At 55.5% G+C, this 21,605-nt stretch overlaps 1 protein-coding gene across 3 annotated transcripts in view; it reads right to left on the bottom strand.

Annotated features, from left to right (window-relative positions):
• Window positions 1-21,605, bottom strand: part of POU2F1 (POU class 2 homeobox 1) — a 103,725-nt gene that overhangs the window by 1,278 nt on the left and 80,842 nt on the right. For all 3 annotated transcript variants that reach the window (XM_036272931.1, XM_036272933.1, XM_036272934.1), the window contains exons 8-15: window positions 19,660-19,754; window positions 16,823-16,996; window positions 11,181-11,322; window positions 9,276-9,421; window positions 8,178-8,357; window positions 6,639-6,744; window positions 2,346-2,688; window positions 1,652-1,740 (exon numbers count right to left, since the gene is read on the bottom strand). In XM_036272931.1, the coding sequence (XP_036128824.1) occupies window positions 1,652-1,740; window positions 2,346-2,688; window positions 6,639-6,744; window positions 8,178-8,357; window positions 9,276-9,421; window positions 11,181-11,322; window positions 16,823-16,996; window positions 19,660-19,754 (1,275 nt within the window). The remainder of the gene's footprint in view (window positions 1-1,651; window positions 1,741-2,345; window positions 2,689-6,638; window positions 6,745-8,177; window positions 8,358-9,275; window positions 9,422-11,180; window positions 11,323-16,822; window positions 16,997-19,659; window positions 19,755-21,605) is intronic.

Consider the following 21,605-nt stretch of genomic DNA (forward strand, 5'->3'; position numbering starts at 1 on the left):
TTTCAAAAGTGTCTAAAATAAATTACAGTATATGTCACCAACTACAGTGTAAGGTGTGACCAAGCTGTCTCTTTCAGAGGCAACCTGAGTCCCTGACTGGTCGGGGGTGCAGAGGTGTCATAGGAGGAAGCAGAGACGGGGATGTGACGGCCGAGGTGGCATCACAGGTCAGGATTCGCCCTGATGCACGAGCATTTTCTGTGATAAAAGAAGGCATCAGCGAGATTTCTTTAAAATAATTGGGCGAGCCCTGGCCGGTTTGGCTCAGCGGTTAGAGCGTCGACCTGCGGTCCGAAGAGACCCGGGTTCGGTTCCCGCTAAGGGCGCGTACTTCGGTTGCAGTTTGTCCCCGGCCCTGGTTGGTCATGTGGTGGCAGCCACTCGATGTGTCCCTTTCACGTCGATGTTTCTCTCTCTCTCTCTCTCTGTTCCTCTCTCTCCCTCCCACTCTACCTGAACAAAAAAATGAGAAAATGTCCTCGGGTGAGGATAAAAAATAAAATAAAATAAAATAAAATAATTGGGCGATCTCTTTATTAAATGTTCCTGTTATCTGACAACCCCCCAATATCTCCCTGGCCCATGACACCACACCCCCCACATGTAGACGTGAAGGTCTCTCTAGGTGTGGAATTCGGCAACTTCACTGGCGGGACTGGGGCGGCCTGGCCCTTCCTGAGCTCCCAGACCCAGGGCCACGAAGGGCCCAGGTCTCCAGGGAGCCCTGGGCTGCACCCCACCTGGGCAGCATTCTGCCCTGGAGCAGCGCCACGGCCCGGGCGCCCACTGCACGAGCGCGGCCCCCACAAGCCTATTCCGAAAGCGAGCCGTGGCTGACAGGATCCCCCCCCCCCCCGATTCAGCACAATGCGACCTCACGTGAGGTCGAACGGCCTAGCTCGTCCGGGACTCATCGACGACCGTGTCTCCTGCAGAGCATAAGCTGTCGAAATATCATCCACACAACACTGACTTTTATTGAGGTTAGTTGGCAGCTTATTCTTGGCTCCAAGAACTCTCACTTAAGTACAAACTATTTTAATTTTAAGAAAAAAAAATTCCCTGATTAATGTAAGGCTGTCTCTCTGACTGTCATCCTGAGTCAGCACCTTCAGACACCAGCCCAGAGGCACACCCGTTGGCACGCCTGGAGACTGGGTCGCACGCTAAGGCCAAAGGGGACCCTGGGCTTGGGCGAGATGTCACAGCCGAGGGCACCCATGCTCTGTGGTGACGGGCACGGAGGGCAGGCCTAGCACGAGGTGACAGTGCTCTCGAAGTCATGCCAGGACCTTTTCCGCTGTGGCTCTTGGGTTCCGACGGGGAGGTGTTTCACTTGGTCAGAGCTGCCTCAGAGGGGTCTCGGGGGACTTCTCAGATAACCTTTTCGGGGAAACTCTGCCCCGAGTCTATTCCCATAAGATGGACATCACACAACAGTCCTGGTCCCTACAGCACACCAAACTGGCACACCGCTGTTCCACCACATGAACTAACACCTGCGCTGCTCCGCAAGGCCTTTTTCCAAGAACGTCTGCTTGGTCCTCGTCAGTCACATTATCAGTTCGACTCTCCCGACCACCCTGACCTCTGGCAGAGGAGACCACCTCCATTAAAACAAAGAGGTGAGGAAGGAACCAGCGCTACCGACCTTGGATCGTCGCCAGCGTGCTGTTGCTCATCAGAGCTGGGCTGAGAGCGCCGCCCAGGGTCCCGGGGTTCAGGCTGAGTAAGGCACCTCTGCAAGAGAAGACAGACAGCCTGTGAGCAGGCATGGCGCCCAGAGGAGGAGGGCACAGGCCGGGAGCAGGTGCGCACACCCGCCGCCGTGGCCTCGCTGTGCCGGCAGCGCCCAGGCTGCTTCCCTGAAGCCCCGCGCGGCGAACAGGACCTCGATCCGCCCAGCGCCCAGGGCGCAGTCTTGCTGGCTCTTCTTTGCGTTAGCTCATGCTCTGTTTTCAAAAGAAGACACCAGGGGAAGGAATATATTTAGAGAGTGGTTCTCACATGTATGCTGGTACACAATTGGGACCTTTACTGCTACATCTCCTGTGAGTGTGAGAATCAGAAAGCGGTCAGCGGAGAGGTCAGCAGGAAGGTAGGGACGGCGTCAGGAGCAGTGGGCCCCTGGCCCACCCCCAGGCGTGGTCAGTGCCTGCTGCTCGGAGCACCTGGAAGGAGGATGACCACTGCCCTCCCAGGCTGTGCAGACATGGCACCCACACCACCAAGGCCCCGAGCCGCACAGCCCACTTCAAGGAGACGGCTCAGAGCGCCTCCTGGAGGCGCGAGCCCGACATGACCTCCCCGGGGTCTCTGGTCGGAACAGACGAGAAAGCCCTTACCCAGCTGCGAACTGAGACGGCGCCATCAGGCCTGGGCTCAGCCCTGCAGCGGCTGCCATGGCAGCGAGACTGGCGTTCGCCGGCAGCTGCGTAGCTCCCTGAAGGGCGGCCGCTGCCGTCTGCAGCCCCGACGCCGTCACCACCACCTGGCTGGTGCCGAGAGGAGAGGGCAGAGGGGTGGAGGTGGTCTGTGCTGTGCTGGTCTCGCTGGCACTCGAGGCCTCGGACGTGGAGGCTGAGGCAGACGGGGAGGGGCTCAGAGCGGGGGAGGTGACGGCGGAGGCAGCCGGGGGCGCGGTGGAGATCACGGTCGCGGTGTGGTTGGAGGCGGTCTCCGTGGTGCCTAGAAAGAGGGTCGGGTCAGGAAGGAGCCCGAGCGGGCTCTGCGGAAGTGGCGGCCCCTTCAGCCGCACTCCAGAGCCCACTGACGGACGTCTGCCAGCCAGTCACCTCTGAAGGGTCCTTTCTACTGACCTAGATAGTGCTTCTATGGAATTAACCACAAAAACAAACATTTTAGGACCAAAGCTTAGAAAACAATGAACTACAGGGTGTTGGACTAGAAATGGAGATACCAGTACGAACTCGCGGACTTTCATACACCTAGACAGCTGGTGAGGAGAGTGGATGTAGGTGTGTGTGGATGGACATATGTGAGTGTGTATACATGTGTACATCTTATACATAGACCCATGGTGTGTGTAGACACTTCTTTCTTTTTTTTATCCTCACCCGAGGACACTTTTCCATTTTTTGTTCAGACAGAATGAGAGGGAGAGAGAGGAAGAGAGAGAGAGAGAGAGAGAAACATCGACGTGAAAGGGACACATCGAGTGGCTGCCACCCGCACGACCAACCAGGGCCGGGGAAAAACCACAACCGTGGTACATGCCCTTAGCGGGAACTGAACCCCGTCTCTCCGGACCGCAGGCCGACACTCTAACCGCTGAGCAAGACTGGCCAGGGCTGGACACTTATTTCCGTCAAGACGCCCCAGAAGCACAGCACACGTGTGGGCGCGTCTGGCCCAGGCCTGGGCTCCGAAGCCCCTCCCTCACCAGCAGGAGTGTGGGCCCGGCAGTGCCCTGCGCCCGGCTGGGAAATGTGGCGACGAGCCCGAGCGCGCCCTGTACAGGGAACAAGGGATCGCTTGGCGACACTGGGGCCAGCGGAAGGCACCCCTGGCCGACCCGGGGCGCTGCAGGGAGGACTGACGAGCTCCAGCCGTCGGGCACAGAGGACGGAGTCTGGACTGAGACACCAGACGGGAAAGTTCACCCTTAGATTCACACGTGTGTGAAAACGTCTATTCACTTTCTATACCAATGTTGGGTCACAGAGCCCAAGAGTGTGGGAGTCAGACAGGAGCGCAGAGAACCAATGTCCCCACAGCGACACTGTGAGCCCCAGAAATCCAATGTCCCCACAGAGAACCAATGTCCCACAGCTACACCGTGAGCCCCAGAAATCCAATGTCCCCACAGAGAACCGATGTCCCACAGCTACACCGTGAGCCCCAGAAATCCAATGTCCCCACAGAGAACCGATGTCCCACAGCTACACCGTGAGCCCCAGAAATCCAATGTCCCCACAGAGAACCAATGTCCCACAGCTACACCGTGAGCCTCAGAAATTCAATGTCCCCACAGAGAACCAATGTCCCCACAGCTACACCGTGAGCCCCAGAAATCCAATGTCCCCACAGAGAACCAATGTCCCACAGCTACACTGTGAGCCCCAGAAACCCAATGTCCCCACAGAGAACCAATGTCCCACAGCTACACCGTGAGCCCCAGAAATCCAATGTCCCACAGAGAACCAATGTCCCACAGCTACACCGTGAGCCCCAGAAATCCAATGTCCCCACAGAGAACCAATGTCCCACAGCTACACTGTGAGCCCCAGAAATCCAATGTCCCCACAGAGAACCAATGTCCCCACAGCTACACCGTGAGCCTCAGAAATCCAATGTCCCCACAGAGAACCAATGTCCCCACAGCTACACCGTGAGCCCCAGAAATCCAATGTCCCCACAGAGAACCAATGTCCCCACAGCTACACCGTGAGCCCCAGAAATCCAATGTCCCCACAGAGAACCAATGTCCCACAGCTACACTGTGAGCCCCAGAAACCCAATGTCCCCACAGAGAACCAATGTCCCACAGCTACACTGTGAGCCCCAGAAACCCAATGTCCCCACAGAGAACCAATGTCCCCAGAGCTACACCGTGAGCCCCAGAAATCCAATGTCCCCACAGAGAACCAATGTCCCACAGCTACACTGTGAGCCCCAGAAACCCAATGTCCCCACAGAGAACCAATGTCCCCACAGCTACACCGTGAGCCCCAAAAATCCAATGTCCCCACAGAGAACCAATGTCCCACAGCTACACCGTGAGCCCCAGAAATCCAATGTCCCCACAGAGAACCAATGTCCCACAGCTACACTGTGAGCCCCAGAAATCCAATGTCCCCACAGAGAACCAATGTCCCACAGCTACACCGTGAGCCCCAGAAATCCAATGTCCCCACAGAGAACCAATGTCCCCACAGCTACACCGTGAGCCCCAGAAATCCAATGTCCCCACAGAGAACCAATGTCCCACAGCTACACTGTGAGCCCCAGAAATCCAATGTCCCCACAGAGAACCAATGTCCCACAGCTACACTGTGAGCCCCAGAAATCCAATGTCCCACAGAGAACCAATGTCCCACAGCTACACTGTGAGCCTCAGAAATCCAATGTCCCCACAGAGAACCAATGTCCCACAGCTACACCGTGAGCCCCAGAAATCCAATGTCCCCACAGAGAACCAATGTCCCACAGCTACACCGTGAGCCCCAGAAATCCAATGTCCCCACAGAGAACCAATGTCCCACAGCTACACCGTGAGCCTCAGAAATCCAATGTCCCCACAGAGAACCAATGTCCCCACAGCTACACCGTGAGCCCCAGAAATCCAATGTCCCCACAGAGAACCAATGTCCCACAGCTACACCGTGAGCCCCAGAAATCCAATGTCCCCACAGAGAACCAATGTCCCACAGCTACACCGTGAGCCCCAGAAATCCAATGTCCCCACAGAGAACCAATGTCCCACAGCTACACTGTGAGCCCCAGAAATCCAATGTCCCCACAGAGAACCAATGTCCCCACAGCTACACCGTGAGCCCCAGAAGCCCACCTGAGACCCCGGCGTCCTCAGCCTGGGGGAGGTCGAGAACGCACACACATCGCACGTCCCTGGAATCTTCTGACGACTACCCCAGTCTGTTTGAATGTGTTTGGGAAACTTGCTGTTCGAAGGAGGGCCCAGGGGAAGCGCACTCATTCATTCAAGCGCACATAATGAGTGCGCCAGGCACTGAGCGAGGCCCAGAAACTAAAAGAACATCCAGACCTTGGAGCAGTGCCAAGCCCACTGGCACAGAGAATTAATTGTAGAATGAATCACGTAGGACACAGGCAGGGGAATGCGAGCGTCCTGGGCGCTCCACACTGTCCCCAGGAGGCACGGCCGTCTCAGCCGGGCAGCAGGGAGACATGCAGACGGGTGCCCGTCACGAAAGCCCGCGCCTCTGCGTGCTGAGGATGAGGGGAGAGAGACGCGTGGAGACAGGCCCACAGGAAGCGCCTTCTAAGAACCACAGGTGACGGGAGGCTGTCCTCACGCGGACAGCTGTGCTGGCAGGTTTGTAAGGGGAGCGACTTGGGAAGAAAGCTGGTGTTTGAGAAACAGCTCTGGGAGCAATGAAGACAGTGAGGTGAGAAGGAACAGAAAGATGACGTCTTTATGTGAGAGTATTATTTCTGGTGAAATCACTGTGCCTGATTTTTTGGAGTTCAGGTTTTCACATGTAACTTTAAAACAAAGCAATACCTCTTTGGAGCTGTAACTGACAGTTTAAGGGCAGATTCTCAGAGAAACTGCTCATCATAGCGGCGTAGCCTGGCTACCATGTGCCTGCACCAGAGAGAGGTACCTGCACCAGAGAGGGGTACCTACACGGGAGAGGGGGTACCTGCACCGGAGAGGGGTACCTGCACCAGAGAGGGGTACCTACACGGGAGAGGGGGTACCTGCACCGGAGAGGGGTACCTGCACCAGAGAGGGGTACCCACATGGGAGAGGGGGTACCTGACCAGAGAAGGGTACCCACACGGGAGAGGGGGTACCTGCACCGGAGAGGGGTACCCACACGGGAGAGGGGGTACCTGCACCGGAGAGGGGTACCTGCACCAGAGAGGGGTACCCACACGGGAGAGGGGTACCCACACGGGAGAGGGGGTACCTGCAACGGAGAGGCTGGGCACCGCGGCGCTGGTCAGAGGGAGGACAGGGCTGACCGTGAGGGTTGTTGCTGAGCTGCTCGTCACAAGGCTTGGCGTGGTTGCCACCTAGAGGTCACAAACAAAAATATGCAAAAGAATTTAAAAATTAAAATTAAAAAATTTAAGTCCATCTGTAGACTTATGTCGCACATAAAATTTTAAAATTCCAAGATAGAATTTAAATATTATAGACGAACAATAGAACAAAGCACCAGGGCCCAAGAGGTGATTTCATAATTCCTCCCTGGCCCTGGCATGAGACAGGCCCACGCTGAGGCCGTGCGGGGCGCGGCCCCTCCCGAGGCCGGCGACTTGGAGACCCCATCGCAGCCGTGTGGGTCGAGCACAGCACCAACCGCCACCCTGAGCTGAACGAGGACACTGTTCACCAGGATCAGCACATCTCGGCTTCCTGTCTGGTTTTATTTCTGACTCTGTGGGGACAAGACTGTTCTGTTTTTGTTCTTCATGAAATGATGTTATGCAAAGAATGTGAAACAAATTTTTAAAAAACAGACAATTTTTCTTTGAAATAACAAAATAGGTCTAGAGTTTGGGAAGAAACGCTGTCTCCTCTCTAGTACAAGTGGACAGCCACCCGCCAGAGCGGAGCTGACGGCCACCCAGGCCGTGGCCGGAGCCCACCTGCCCTCGCACCGAGTGCTGCAGCCGCAGGAGAGCCTCCTGCACGGGGCGCTGGCGCCAGGGCAGAGCAGGTGAGCCGGAGGGACCAGAAGGCCACCCAGGCCGTGGCCGGAGCCCACCTGCCCTCGCACCGAGTGCTGCAGCCGCAGGAGAGCCTCCTGCACGGGGCACTGGCGCCAGGGCAGAGCAGGTGAGCCGGAGGGACCAGAAGGCCACCCAGGCCGTGGCCGGAGCCCACCTGCCCTCGCCCTGAGTGCTGCAGCCGCAGGAGAGCCTCCTGCACAGGGCGCTGGCGCCAGGGTAGAACAGGTGAACCGGAAGGGACCAGAAAGGCCACCCAGGCTCCTGGCGCTGGGATCCTGGGTGGACGGGGCGTCCCGCTTAGTCCCCCTACAGGTCTAGGGTGTCCCGCGGGCACTGGGAAGGGTCTGTTCTGACGGGAACAGTGAGGCGTCAGTGAAGCCCCGCGGTGACGGCTACAGCACAAGGCCGGCTCTCGAGCAAAGGCCACCTGGGAACTTGCTGTCACTTGGTGGTGCGGATGTGACAAACTGGGCATTAGAATTCAACACAGATGAGAAGAGTGAGTGGTTCTTGGACAACCAGGGTCACAGCGGCCTAGAACGCAACACCGGAGAAGTCAGGGAGCCCGAGGTGGGGAGACCGGGCTGTGTGCTGGAAGCAGATGGACCAGTTCTTGGCTCAGCAACACGAAGGCCAATTACTTTGGTGACATTGACAACGTAAGTCACATACATTTATGCAACATGCACGTACATACAACGAATGCTACCAGGAAACACACGGCCGAGCGGCTCACGGGTGGAGCCAGCCCGCGCCCGCCCCATCCTCACCAGTGAGGTCGGGCTGGGGAAAATCGCTTTGATGGGCGAGCTGCTCGTCCCGCCGCTGCTGGGCGGGTTGATCCTCTTCTCCTTCTGGCGGCGGTTACAGAACCACACGCGGATCACCTCCTTCTCCATGTTGAGCTGCTCGGCGATCATGGTGATCTCCTCCGAGGTAGGCTTTTGGTTCTGCGAGGGGAGAACCGTCTGTCGGAACAGCCTGTGAACTACCGGCACAGCTGTCGTCATGTGAACACAGAGATGGGGGTGGGGCGGCAGGAGGGGGCCTGGATGCAGAGGCCCACCCCAGCAAATCGTCCACAGCACACACTCCAGGGAGCACATGTCCATTACATCTATTCCTAGTAACTCAGAATACGTTATTCTTGAATGTTTACATTCTTTTTAGTTTTAAGGGTTGCTAATCTTGAGTAAAATTAACAGTAAGTTAGTAACAAGTCAGCCTTACACACCAGCAGGAACCTGAGAGCTGGCTCAGCGCACAAATGGCAGTTGGACTGCGGGAGGCAGGCGTAGCCTCTGGGGCAGGAGACGTGTTTCTGCAGAAAGGGACGTCCGCCCAAGGGCCCAGGGGCTGACCAAGCACACAGGTCCTAGGTGGTAGACGCTAAGGACTCCTGGCCCAGTGCTCCTCCCAGGTGCTCAGGCTCTGGCTCAGTCGGAGCTGTGCTCGGGCCTCGACTGGGACGCTCCCTGGCATAAAACCCAGAGAGTCAAGTATTGTTGACTTAACGTGAACTCCCCAGCCTGGCTCTCAGGCCCTTGGTGTCCGGTCCCAGGCTGCTGCTCTAAGCAGACACTGGACGCCAAAAGCACAGCACGTGTGTGTGCTGACCCCTCCTGGCTCTCCCGCAGCCGCTGCTCTCGCACCCCTGCCCCGTCTGTGGGCTCCTGTGTCCTGTGGCAGCTGCCACCTGTCCCACGAAAGCCCGTGGATGAGCCTGCGCTCCTGGGCCCCAAGCACTCTCGTTCTGTCCCTGTCATCTTCCTTTCTCCATGACGGCGTCAGCACAGGGCCGTGGCTGACCGTGTCTAACATTACAGTGCCGCACAGATGAGCCCACGTCCAGGAAAGTGACTCCTGACCTCCAAGAAGCTCTTCTCTAAGGCCACGCGGATGTTGGTCTCTATGCTGGTGCGTTTCTTCCTCCTGCGGTTCAAGCCCTCAACCCCCTGCCCTGGAGAATTCAGGGCGCTCGGGCTGGAGAGAGCCGAATCTGACGACAGGTTCTCTGTACACAAGGAGAGAACAGGTCAGAGGAGCTGAGCGTGCTTCACACACGTACACGTACATCAACAACACAGCTGACGAGCGTCCAAGCAGTGAGCGCACGCAGAGGTCGCCGCCAGGCCGCGCTGCTGCTCTAGCTGCTGTGTCTGAGGATGGCGACTGCCCTGTCCCCACGGCCTCCGCCTTGTTTCTGAGGGACACACATCTACTCTTCTGCCGAGACTCAGGTCTCCACCTCTTCTGCGCTGTTCTTAATGTTTTGGTTTTATTTGCTTATTCATTTATTAGCTCTAGGGACAAAGGAACGCGTGTTGGAAATCGCTGCACATTCAATATTTATCTTCAAATGGTCCCTCACTTTATTAGTACACCTAGGGCGGAACTTCCTCCACAGACGGAACACTTCTCAAGTCTCAGACGTCGAAACAGCAAGGCTCCGTCACTGGCAGCCGAGTGGCCCGGCACCTCGGAGCCAGCTCTGGGCTTCTTTCCGCCCCGTGCCAGCAGGGGAAGGGCAGCGCAGCGGGTCTCACCTGTGGCGCTCAGGAAGGTTACCGGGCCACGGAATCACTGTCCAAGGGTGGGGTTCCAGGTCTATCTTTTCCAAACACCTGGTTTTGTTCCCACCTAAGTGAGAACCACCATCTAGCAGGGGTAGGAACCCTTTTTCTGCTGAGGGCCATTAGGATATTTATAACATCATTCATGGGCCACACAAAATTACCAACTTGAAGGTCAGCCTGCTCTGCTTGGTCAGGCTCAATGGAAGGTGTGTGATGCGAGCTGGCACTGGTCTCATGGGCCTTAAGCAGCCCGGGGGGCTGGACAGTCCCCGCCCCCGGAGGGATCTGCATGTGCTCTCAGTCTGTAGTTCTGACTCAAACTCCTCATTTCCCAAAAGGAAACCTCAGCACAAACACACAAGGTAAAGCTCAATTTCTCACGTATGAGATATGTGGGCATTTTAGTAGTAGAAACAGAAATGCTATCAAGAACAGGTTTACTGCCTCGGCCAGTGTGGCTCGGGGCTTAGAGCATCAGCTTGCAGACCCAAAGGTCTTGGGTTCGATTCCCAGTCAAGAGCACAAACTGGGTTGCAGGTTCAGTCCCCAGCCCATCGGGGCAGGTCCAGGAGGCAACCAATGGATGTGTTTCTCTCACGTTGATGCTTCTTTATCCCTCTCTTTCTCCCTCCCTCCCTCCCTCCCTCCCTCCCTCCCTCCCTCCCATTCTCTCTAAAAAGCAATGGAAAAATATCCTCAAGTGAGGATTTATAAAAAAAAAAGAAAAGAACAAATTTATTATAATTCATTGAGGAAGAACCAATAAACTTGTTTTTCAAGTTTATTTAAATACATAGGTCTTTTTCCCCTTCCTTCAACTGTCACTAACCCTGGCTCCAATACAAGAAATCTTCCAAAGCCAAAGGTTGTTGATTGTGTGCCCAGCAATGACTATTTAAATGAATTAGCTCTCGGGCTTATGGGACCGTAATTTACACGAATCCTCCCAAGACTGCTGCACGTCGGAATTCTATAGCCCAATTAGGCAGTAAGACATAGAAACCCCCTTTACACAACAGCACCTGCAAGGTCCCCATGGACAACGAGGCCAGCTGTCACCCAACAGCACCCACGAGGTCCCCCCGGAAAGCGAGGCCGGCTGTCACCCAACAGTACCTACAAGGTCCCCCAGGGCGCTGCTAGGCTGGCTGTCACCCACCTGAACCCCCAAGGCCCCACAGTGAGGCCCCCCCTCACCTGCATCGTTGAGCCACTTCTCCAGAAGCGGCTTTAACTTGCACATGTTCTTAAAGCTGAGGTTCAAGGCTTCGAAGCGCGAGATGGTGGTCTGGCTGAAGTCGTTTCCGTACAGTTTCCCCATCGCGAGCCCGACGTCGCCCTGCGCGACATACGGAGCAGGACGGGAGGAAGAGAGACAGTCATCTTGCTGACAGTGACGGCGACCCAACAACCAGCTCATCTGCAGCGCCCGTGGGAACGCCATCCCTGAGCTGGGCCCAACGCTCCGGTGCAGGAGCCAGGCCCTGCCCAGCACCCACCCCATGCCCCACATTCTCTCCATGTCCAGTCTCTTCTTGCACCTTACGTAACAGTCAAGATTACAAACATTTCTACTAAGTCTCAAAGGACGGTGCTGATACTCCACCAGCCCGATTCATGTCCCCAAGGTGACGTGAGTGACCGCAGATGCCTGCGGACCCGCCTCGCTGCCACAGCTGCTTCTGAGCTGCCTTCCCAGGAGCCGCTTTAAAATAGAAATGGTGCCGAGTCCGTTTTTTCCTGTAAAGTATTTCTGGAAGCATTGAAATAACCTATTTTCCACCCTTAGTTTGGATTTCAAAGTTGGCTAAAAAAACAGGTGTTCTAAAAGACCACGTTGATAACTCGAGACGCACAGCAGAGAGGTCTGACCCACTTCCAGACGTGGCTGGGCGCTGAGGCTCGGCGCCGCCCGGCAGAGCACAGCCCTGAATGCAGAGACCCGTTCCCCGCGGCGCCCTCGGCAGCACAGAGCTCGGGCCGGAGCCGCTCTGGAAGAGCCGGGAAGCCGTACCCTAACAGAGCCGTCCTATTAGACAGGTAACGCAAGCTCCTGAGCTGGAGCAACACCCTGTCACCTCCACGAGTCTGCTGACGGCAGAGAGCAGCACCGTGGGCCAGCCAGGCCCAGCTCCGGCAACACTTCCTGTGCACGGGGCTGTCCGGGGCCTCCCCTATGCTCCAGCTGGTGGACACAACACTGTTGATTCGCACCTGCGCTTGGTGGCAGTCAGGGAGTGGAAAGGACATCTTTAACCCCATTTTCTCACTGGTGAGCCACTTCTAACACACAGTCTAACAGCAGAAGTGCTAGCTCTGGACAAACACGGCGAGGAGAGACCAGACCTCCCACCTCCTACCCTGGCCGCGTCCCTGCACGAACGCCCAGCTGCGTGTGCTGTTTCGGTGGAGTTTTTCGAAGCGAGTAAACTGAACCCCAGCTCCTCAGCTCCACCAGCCAGTCACAAGTGGGGGGCGGCTACTCGGCCAGAGAGCACAAATGCAGGTCACTCCCACCATCACTGAAGCTTACCCATGGCTCTGGACAGACGTCTCCAGAACAGAAGTGACTGCTCACTGACTTCCGCCCGGTCGCAGCGAAACTAGGAGAACCGGGGCAGTGAGCAGGGATAGATGCGAACTTATCTACAGACAGGTTTGATCTGGATCGACACCTTGGTGCCCTGACTCAATCAGCAAATGCTCACTAGGTGCCAACTGCATGCCAGACGCTGAACTAGCTGGGTGCCGCTCATCTGCGCCTCGGCCACGGCATCTGTTCAGACCATCACCTTCTAGGGGACTGGGCCCCGGCCTGCAGCTCTTCGCAGGTCAGGCTGCTGCCGCAGGTGAGAGGCAGTAACGTTCAGACCATCACCTTCTAGGGGCCTGGGCCCGGCCTGCAGCTCTTCGCAGGCCAGGCTGCTGCAGCAGGTGAGAGGCAGTAAACGTTCAGACCATCACCTTCTAGGGGCCTGGGCCCCGGCCTGCAGCTCTTCGCAGGTCAGGCTGCTGCAGCAGGTGAGAGGCAGTAACGTTCAGACCATCACCTTCTAGGGGCCTGGGCCCCGGCCTGCAGCTCTTCGCAGGTCAGGCTGCTGCAGCAGGTGAGAGGCAGTAAACGTTCAGACCATCGCCTTCTAGGGGCCTGGGCCCCGGCCTGCAGCTCTTCGCAGGTCAGGCTGCTGCAGCAGGTGAGCGGCAGTAAACGTTCAGACCATCACCTTCTAGGGGCCTGGGCCCCGGCCTGCAGCTCTTCGCAGGTCAGGCTGCTGCAGCAGGTGAGCGGCAGTAAACGTTCAGACCATCACCTTCTAGGGGCCTGGGCCCCGGCCTGCAGCTCTTCGCAGGCCAGGCTGCTGCAGCAGGTGAGCGGCAGTAACGTTCAGACCATCACCTTCTAGGGGCCTGGGCCCCGGCCTGCAGCTCTTCGCAGGTCAGGCTGCTGTCGCAGGTGAGCGGCAGTAACGTTCAGACCATCGCCTTCTAGAGGACTGGGCCCCGGCCTGCAGCTCTTCGCAGGTCAGGCTGCTGTCGCAGGTGAGCGGCAGTAACGTTCAGACCATCGCCTTCTAGAGGACTGGGCCCCGGCCTGCAGCTCTTCGCAGGCCAGGCTGCTGTCGCAGGTGAGCGGCAGTAACGTTCAGACCATCGCCTTCTAGAGGACTGGGCCCGGCCTGCAGCTCTTCGCAGGTCAGGCTGCTGCCGCAGGTGAGAGGCAGTAAACGTTCAGACCATCGCCTTCTAGAGGACTGGGCCCCGGCCTGCAGCTCTTCGCAGGTCAGGCTGCTGCCGCAGGTGAGAGGCAGTAACGTTCTGACCTTGAAACTGCATAATTCGCTCACTTTCCACAAAATTCTGTATCTTCCTATGAAAAATAACAATATTGCCAACTAAACAGAAACTAAAATACTTCTTCAAAAATCACATCATAATCAGAATAAACAATGCCCTAAGTTGGTGGCTATGCCATCAATTAAGTAAAACTAGGGCAATAAATGGCAAATCCACGTGGACTTGTAACCGTCTCACTGCACGTAGAAGCTGCTCAGTGGAACACAAAGCGACAGGTCCCGCCAGTGCCCTGAGGTCCACCCCTGCGCTGGAGCGAGGCCCCGAGCTTTCGTAGCTCCTGATGGAACACAAGCGACAGGTCCCGCCAGTGCCCTGAGGTCCACCCCTGCGCTGGAGCGAGGCCCCGAGCTTCCGTAGCTCCTGATGGAACACAAGCGACAGGTCCCGCCAGCGCCCTGATGTTCGCCCCTGCGCTGGAGCGAGGCCCCGAGATTCTGTAGCTCCCTCCATGGCTCTCCCTCCAGAAGTTCGTGACGGAAGCAGCGGACTCCTGAGCTGTAATCTGAACTGTAGCGTAAGCCTCTGATATTGTTTTAAAATGCAAAAGGAAAAAAAGGAACACAGATTGCAATAGGAAATGATGGGTCCCATGAGGAAGTGTCACCCTGGCCTCTGACTCTGTAATGACAGCTGCAGTGACCCTGCAGGACTGAGGATGTGGCCGAAAACATCTAGTGACACGTAGATTCACGCAGAGGGGAGGGCGTTTTCCTCGGCCACCACCCTGAAGCTGTGTGTGCATCAGCTGGACACAAAGCAGCCTCTGAGTAGCGACACTGAGCCCACGGCATGAACACAACGGCTGATTTCCTGTCCTGCGCCGAAACGTGCTCAGTCCACGTGGTCGAGGTCTGTGCTATGTGGCCACTGCTATGTCAGTCGTTTCGAAAAATAAGGAACAGCCATGCCAAATAATAGGCTAAAACCGTGAAGGAGACCACCAGGCCACGGGGAAGCTCTTTCATATACAAGATAGAGAGACACCGACAGAGACAGACAGACAACACTGCGACATGTTGGGTCAAATGGCACAGAAGGGAAACCACTACCTGGGAAGAGCTGCAGGTTCTAACAGCCTGACGTCCCGGCACGTGGTCCGGCAGCAGCCTCCCAGGCCGCGGGCACCCTGCGCTCTGGCGGGCGGCCAAGCTCGGAGGGCCGGGCCAGCCCGACCTGCGCCAGCTCACTGCCGCACCCGCTGGTCTAGCTGTCCCTCCGCTGTCTCCTTCAGAACAAGGCACATCCTTCGATGTGTCAATGTTTCATTGTAATTTGTTTCTTCACAAACGAAACTCTATCACAGACACATAGCTGCATATTCTCTAACATTTTATCTATTTAAAAAACCATTTTTGTCCCTGATATATAATTAGTTTCTCTGAGCAACAATAAACTACCGAAGAAATACAGGGAATAAGTGTGCTGATAAAAACACGCAGAGCACAGGCAGGGTGCCGGCCCCGACCCTCCAGAACAGGCGGCGCGTCACTGTGCCGCCAAAACCATCCATGGTGGCAGTGAGTGGCGACGTGGGTGTCGAACCGCAATCAACTGTCCGGACAGGAAACACCAAGTTTGTCCTGATTCCATGAACACACCCAGTCCGATCTACACTTCAGCACTTTTGTTTTTCAGCTCATGATCTTGTATCACTTTACGTAAATGCCATTCAGTCTCCTCCGTTCCCCGCCTCAGAAGTATCACTGTGACGGGCTAACCAAGACGGAATCAAGTCCATGCTACACGCCAGACCCCGTTTCAACCACTGAGTGTGCTCGACTGTAAAAGCCCGGATACGTGGCATTAAAAATAAAACAATGGATTTGGACTTTAATTAATCTGGACTTTTCGTCTTCAACAGATTCTTACTTGATTAATGTTTCAGTTTGAGTTTACGGTGTGTGTGTGCACACGTGTGTGTGTGTGTGTGTGTGTGTGCGCGCGCACACCAGGGCATGTCTCCACTCCACCCTCCTTTCCTGAAAACTGTTCCAACAAGGCTTCCTGACACCCCTCGAGCTACTCTGCAACCTTGCAGTCTCTTCTCTCTGCCTCAAAAATCCTGCACTGAAGTCTAGAACCAGACGTTCTTCAAATAACAAAATCCTCATCCAGTCATATCATCCCCTCATAGAACCTTTCCATTTCTCACCACCATTGGTATAACTATAATTTCAGAGGGTTAGGTTCTGATAGGCTTGAGGTTTTAACCTCACATTAAATCATAGATGCATCAGCAAACACACACAGCAGCCGAACCGCAAGTGCGGGGAGAGCCAGTGCGCGCAGCAACACAGCAGCCGAACCGCAAGTGCGGGGAGAGCCAGTGCGCACAGCAACACAGCAGCCGAACTGCAGGCGCGGGGAGAGCCAGTGCGCGGCAGCAACACAGCAGCCGAATCGCAGGCGCGGGGAGAGCCAGTGCGGCAGCAACACAGCAGCCGAACCGCAAGTGCAGGGAGAGCCAGTGCGGCAGCAACACAGCAGCCGAACCGCAAGTGCGGGGAGAGCCAGTGCGGCAGCAACACAGCAGCCGAACCGCAAGTGCAGGGAGAGCTAGTGCGCGGCAGCAACACAGCAGCCGGATCGCAAGTGCGGGGAGAGCCAGTGCGCGCAGCAACACAGCAGCCGGATCGCAAGTGCAGGGAGAGCCAGTGCGGCAGCAACACAGCAGCCGAACCGCAAGCGCGGGGAGAGCCAGTGCGCGGCAGCAACACAGCAGCCGAACCGCAAGCGCGGGGAGAGCCAGTGCGCGGCAGCAACACAGCAGCCGAACCGCAAGCGCGGGGAGAGCCAGTGCGGCAGCAACACAGCAGCCGAACCGCAAGTGCAGGGAGAGCCAGTGCGCGGCAGCAACACGGCAGCCGAACCGCAAGTGCGGGGAGAGCCAGTGCGCGCAGCAACACGGCAGCCGAACCGAAAGTGCGGGGAGAGCCAGTGCGCGCAGCAAGCCGAGGGAGCCCAGGCTCGGGAGGCTCGTCTACCTGAGTGAAGCCGAGTTTGATCCGTCTTTGTTTGAAGGTCTTGGCGAACTGCTCCAACTCCTCCAGGTCACTGGGCTCCTCCAAGCTGGGCGTGTCGATGCGCTTCGGCGCGGCCTGGCTCTGCGGGAGGGTCTGGATTGGCGTTGCGGCTATTGTGCGTGTTGGGGTCGCTGGCTGTTACAGAAGGAGCGGAAGGGTAAGAACAGACACACAAAAAGGTGTTTAGGTTGCAGCTGGAACGTGCGGCAAGCAAACACCCCAGGAAACAGCTGCCTTTGGGAAGGGCTGTGAAGACCCTGCAATGGGATGTCCGTGGAGAAAAGCAGAGTGTGAATTATGTACACTGTGACCACAGTAAGGTTAAAATGTAGGTGTATGTGAGGAACTTGACTACCTAAAAATGAAACCCAGTATATTCGGGTTTTCAAATGATCTGAATACATGTATTTTATGCTTTTTAATAGATCGGTCTTCTTTCTTTGTAATCCTCACCTGTAGACATTTTTCCATTGATATTCAGATACAGTAGAAAGGGGAGTGGAAGGGAGGAAGAAAGAGACATTGATGTGAGAGAGACACATCGATTGGTAGCCTGCCGCACGATCCCAACCAGGGTTAGGGATTGAACCTGCAACCCAGGTACATGCCCTTGATCAGACTCAAACCCGAGACTCTTTGGTCCTTGGGCTGACGCTCTAACCACTAAGCCAAACCAGCCAGGGCTAAAGTGTTGTTTTAATCGAGGTATGACTGACATACAAAGCAGCTATGCAGCCCTGGCCAGTGTGGCTCCATTGTTAGAGCGTCGACCTTCTGACCAAAGGGTCGTGGGTTTGATTGCCGCTCAAGGGCATGTACCTGGGGTGCAGGCTCAATCCCTGGCCCTGGTGGGGTGTATGTGGGAGGCAATCAATTGATGTGCCTCTCTCACATTGATGTTTTTCTCTCTCCTCCCCAACCCTCCTCTCTAAAAATCAATGGGAAAAATATCCTCTGGTGAGGATAAAAAAAAACCCAAAAATCAAAAAACAACAGAACAGCTACACATCGCACTTACCCATCGCCTCCGGGTTTACTTCTTCCCTTTCACATTTTAGATCTTTCATTTTTTTACTGTTGTATTGACTTTATTGGGGTGACACTAGTTAATAAAATTATATAGGTTCACCCTGCTGGGTGGCTCAGTTGGTTGGGGCGTAGTCCCGTACGCCAAAAGGCTGCTCCTTGGATCCCAGGCCGCGCTTACGGGAGGCCCCGAGGTCTCGGTCACCCGGGTTTCTTCTCTGCCAGGTGCCTCACTTGCGTGGAGCCTTGGAGTTCGCACGCGGTGCTGACTGCACAGAGCAATGTCTTGCTCCTGCTGCACAGCCTTTGTCACGTGGCTGTGCCACATGACATGCTCCGCACCAGCTGTGCATCTGTGGCTTCCAGTGTGGCGTGATTATGAACAAGAGCACTGCGAACACTCACGTAGCGCTCGTGCGACACAAACGACTTCATTCCCAGGATCGGAAGTCCTGGGCCAAAGGTGCCCAGATAACGACTCGCGAAGGAACCGCCAGGCCGTCCTCCAAAGCGCCCGCGCCAAGCTGCAGCCCTCCGGCTGGCGAGCGCTCCCGCTGCTGCCTTCTCGGCAGCCTAGGCGTGGCCACAGTCTTTCCATTTTACAATTACATTTGTGTTTATTTTAGAGAGGAGAGAAACAGCAATGTGAGAAACACCAATAGGCCGCCTCCTGCATGCCCCCTGCTGGGAATCAAGCCCGAAACCCAGGCATGTGCCCTGACCGGGAATCGAACTGTTGACCTTTGGTGCATGGGACAATGCTCAACCACTGAGCCACCCCGGCTGGGCCGCCTGACTTTTTGGTCCGTCCTGCTCCAGTGGGTGTGCAGTGATGTCAGCACTCCCTGACGGCGAACACTTCAGGCCACCTTTTCACGTGCTACTTACTGGGCATTCACATACCTTCTTCGGTAAAGTGTCTCCACTTATTTGGCATACGCTACCCCCCTTTTAAAACAACAGGCTGTCTTATTGTTGAGTTGTATGAGCTCTTTATATATTCTGGAAACAAGTCTTATCAGATAGAAGTTTTAACAATATTTTCTTCTAGCCTGTGGCTTTTCCTTTCACTCTTTTAACAGCAGCTTTTATTTTTTGCTTGTTTCCAGCTACACTCTGGCAGAGACGAGCTAAAGCACCCTGGGAGCTGAGAGGACAGAAAAACCCAGGGTCAGAGTCTCTGCATCCCCAGAGGAAGGGCCAAGGGTGGCGTGGGTGTTCACTGGGCACCAGGCCTCTACTTCAAGTGGCGCCCTCTGCTGCAGGGGTGGAGGAGGGCAGCCAGACAGCTGGAACTCACTGCTCCCTGGCTGCTAAGTTATTCTTTATGAATATATATTAAAGGGACTCCCTGAAGATTTTCAAGACTACATCAATTCGGTAGCATTGCTCTATCAAGCTGATAAGCACAGCTTTGAATTTTTGGTCAGTTTTTGAATACTAGGATTTTTTTTTTCTTTATTGATTTGAGAGAAAGAGAAAGGGAGAGGGAGAGATAGAAACAACAATGAGAGAGAACATCGACTGGCCCCCTCCTCTATGACCCCCATTGTGGATTTGGCCCACAACCTGGGCATGTGCCCTAATCAGGAATCAAACCAGCAACCTCTTGATACATGGGTCAACGCTCAATCACTGAGACACACTGGCCAGGCTAACTAGGATTATTTTAATTAGGAGGTTTTTTGTGTGTGTGTCTTTAATTAGACACAGTCCAAAAGTCCCTTAAAGCAACAGGACAAGAGCATGAAGCCCTGTGGGAGAAAGCTCACCTGGGAGGTGAGGGTGATGCTTGGCTGCGGCTGCAGGAGGCTGGCTTGGCTTTGCTGAGGTAGTTGCGTTAAAAGGTTTTGCGCTTGCAGGAGACCTGTTAAAACACAACGCATTACGCCAGGAACACCAGGACTACCTTGAACATATGGTAAAAAAAGAATAAGACAGTGAAGTTGGAAATTCCGACTGATCTGATAGTATTATTGGCCTTAAATTCTTAATGTGTGATTTGCTTACAGTTTGATCTTGTTAATACAACTTGGGCGAGAAGACATGAAATATCAGACTAAGACTAGTATGTCGCTGGTGTGGCCAAATAACCCTCTGGTTGGAAAATTCTTCACTTTCGGGCGGAATGGATGAAAGTGAAGAAGTCATCTAAACGGAAGCAGCTTGACATGCCCAAGAGCTCCGTCTCCACCCATGACCCTCACAAAGGACCGAGAACTGTCTAGTGGTGAGGAGCGGCCACCCTCTGGGCGGGACAGGCACCGAGGAGCCGCAAGAGGCTTGGGTGGTCACAGCCCTGTCCCGACCCTCTGCCCTGACACCAATGCCAGCTTCACAGACACGGCGAACATCACTGTTGACACAATATCCAGCACGGAAAGCTGCGGAGACATCTTTTATCATCCACAAACTGCACACCGTCTAGCAGGACGCCCTCTCCTTCTCCAGCTTCAAAAGCCAGAGGATTGCTAGAAGCATGTATGTTGATACTTGGCCCACATTCCTGGACTACCTTCCCATGAAAAACTACCAGAATATCAGATGCAATTTATCCAGTTTACGCTCACCAAGTTGAGGCATTTATTCACACCTCAGGGCAAGCTCTCGGTTCCTCCTTGTGACTAGAAAGACAAACGGCAGGGAAGGACGGCCTTCAATGTTGGGTGTGCATGAAAAATCCTTTTCTTAATATAAATATTGAGTTTAAAGGTCAGTAAATGGAAGGAAACTCTGTTCTAGTGGAGGTTTCAGGGCCAGACATGCGGGGGCTTTGAGTGACAGGGTGTGAGTGACAGGCTGTGAGTGACGGGCTGTGAGTGACGGTGTGAGTGACGGGGTGTGAGTGACGGGCTGTGAGTGACGGGGTGTGAGTGATGGGCTGTGAGTGACGGGCAGTGAGTGACGGGCTGTGAGTGACGGGCTGTGAGTGACGGGCTGTGAGTGACGGGCTGTGAGTGATGGGCTGTGAGTGACGGGCTGTGAGTGACGGGGTGTGAGTGATGGGCTATGAGTGACGGGCTGTGAGTGACGGGGTGTGAGTGATGGGCTGTGAGTGACGGGCTGTGAGTGACGGGCTGTGAGTGACGGGCTGTGAGTGATGGGCTGTGAGTGATGGGCTGTGAGTGACAGGGTGTGAGTGACAGGGTGTGAGTGATGGGCTATGACAGGGTGTGAGTGACAGGGTGTGAGTGATGGGCTATGACAGGGTGTGAGTGATAGGCTGTGAGTGACAGGGTGTGAGTGACAAGCTGTGAGTGACGGGCTGTGAGTGACAAGGTGTGAGTGACGGGCTGTGAGTGATGGGCTATGATGGGCTGTGAGAGACGGGCTGTGAGTGACAGGGTGTGAGTGACGGGCTGTGAGTGACAGGGTGTGAGTGACGGGCTGTGAGTGACGGTGTGAGTGACGGGCTGTGAGTGACAGGGTGTGAGTGACGGGCTGTGAGTGACGGGCAGTGAGTGACGGGCTGTGAGTGACGGGCTGTGAGTGACGGGCTGTGAGTGACGGGCTATGACAGGGTGTGAGTGATGGGCTGTGAGTGACAGGGTGTGAGTGATGGGCTATGACAGGGTGTGAGTGACAGGATGTGAGTGATGGGCTATGACAGGGTGTGAGTGACAGGGTGTGAGTGATGGGCTATGACAGGGTGTGAGTGATAGGCTGTGAGTGACAGGGTGTGAGTGACAAGCTGTGAGTGACGGGCTGTGAGTGACAA

Source organism: Molossus molossus, unplaced genomic scaffold (assembly GCF_014108415.1).
Source record: "Molossus molossus isolate mMolMol1 unplaced genomic scaffold, mMolMol1.p scaffold_m16_p_20, whole genome shotgun sequence".
NCBI lineage: Eukaryota > Metazoa > Chordata > Mammalia > Chiroptera > Molossidae > Molossus > Molossus molossus.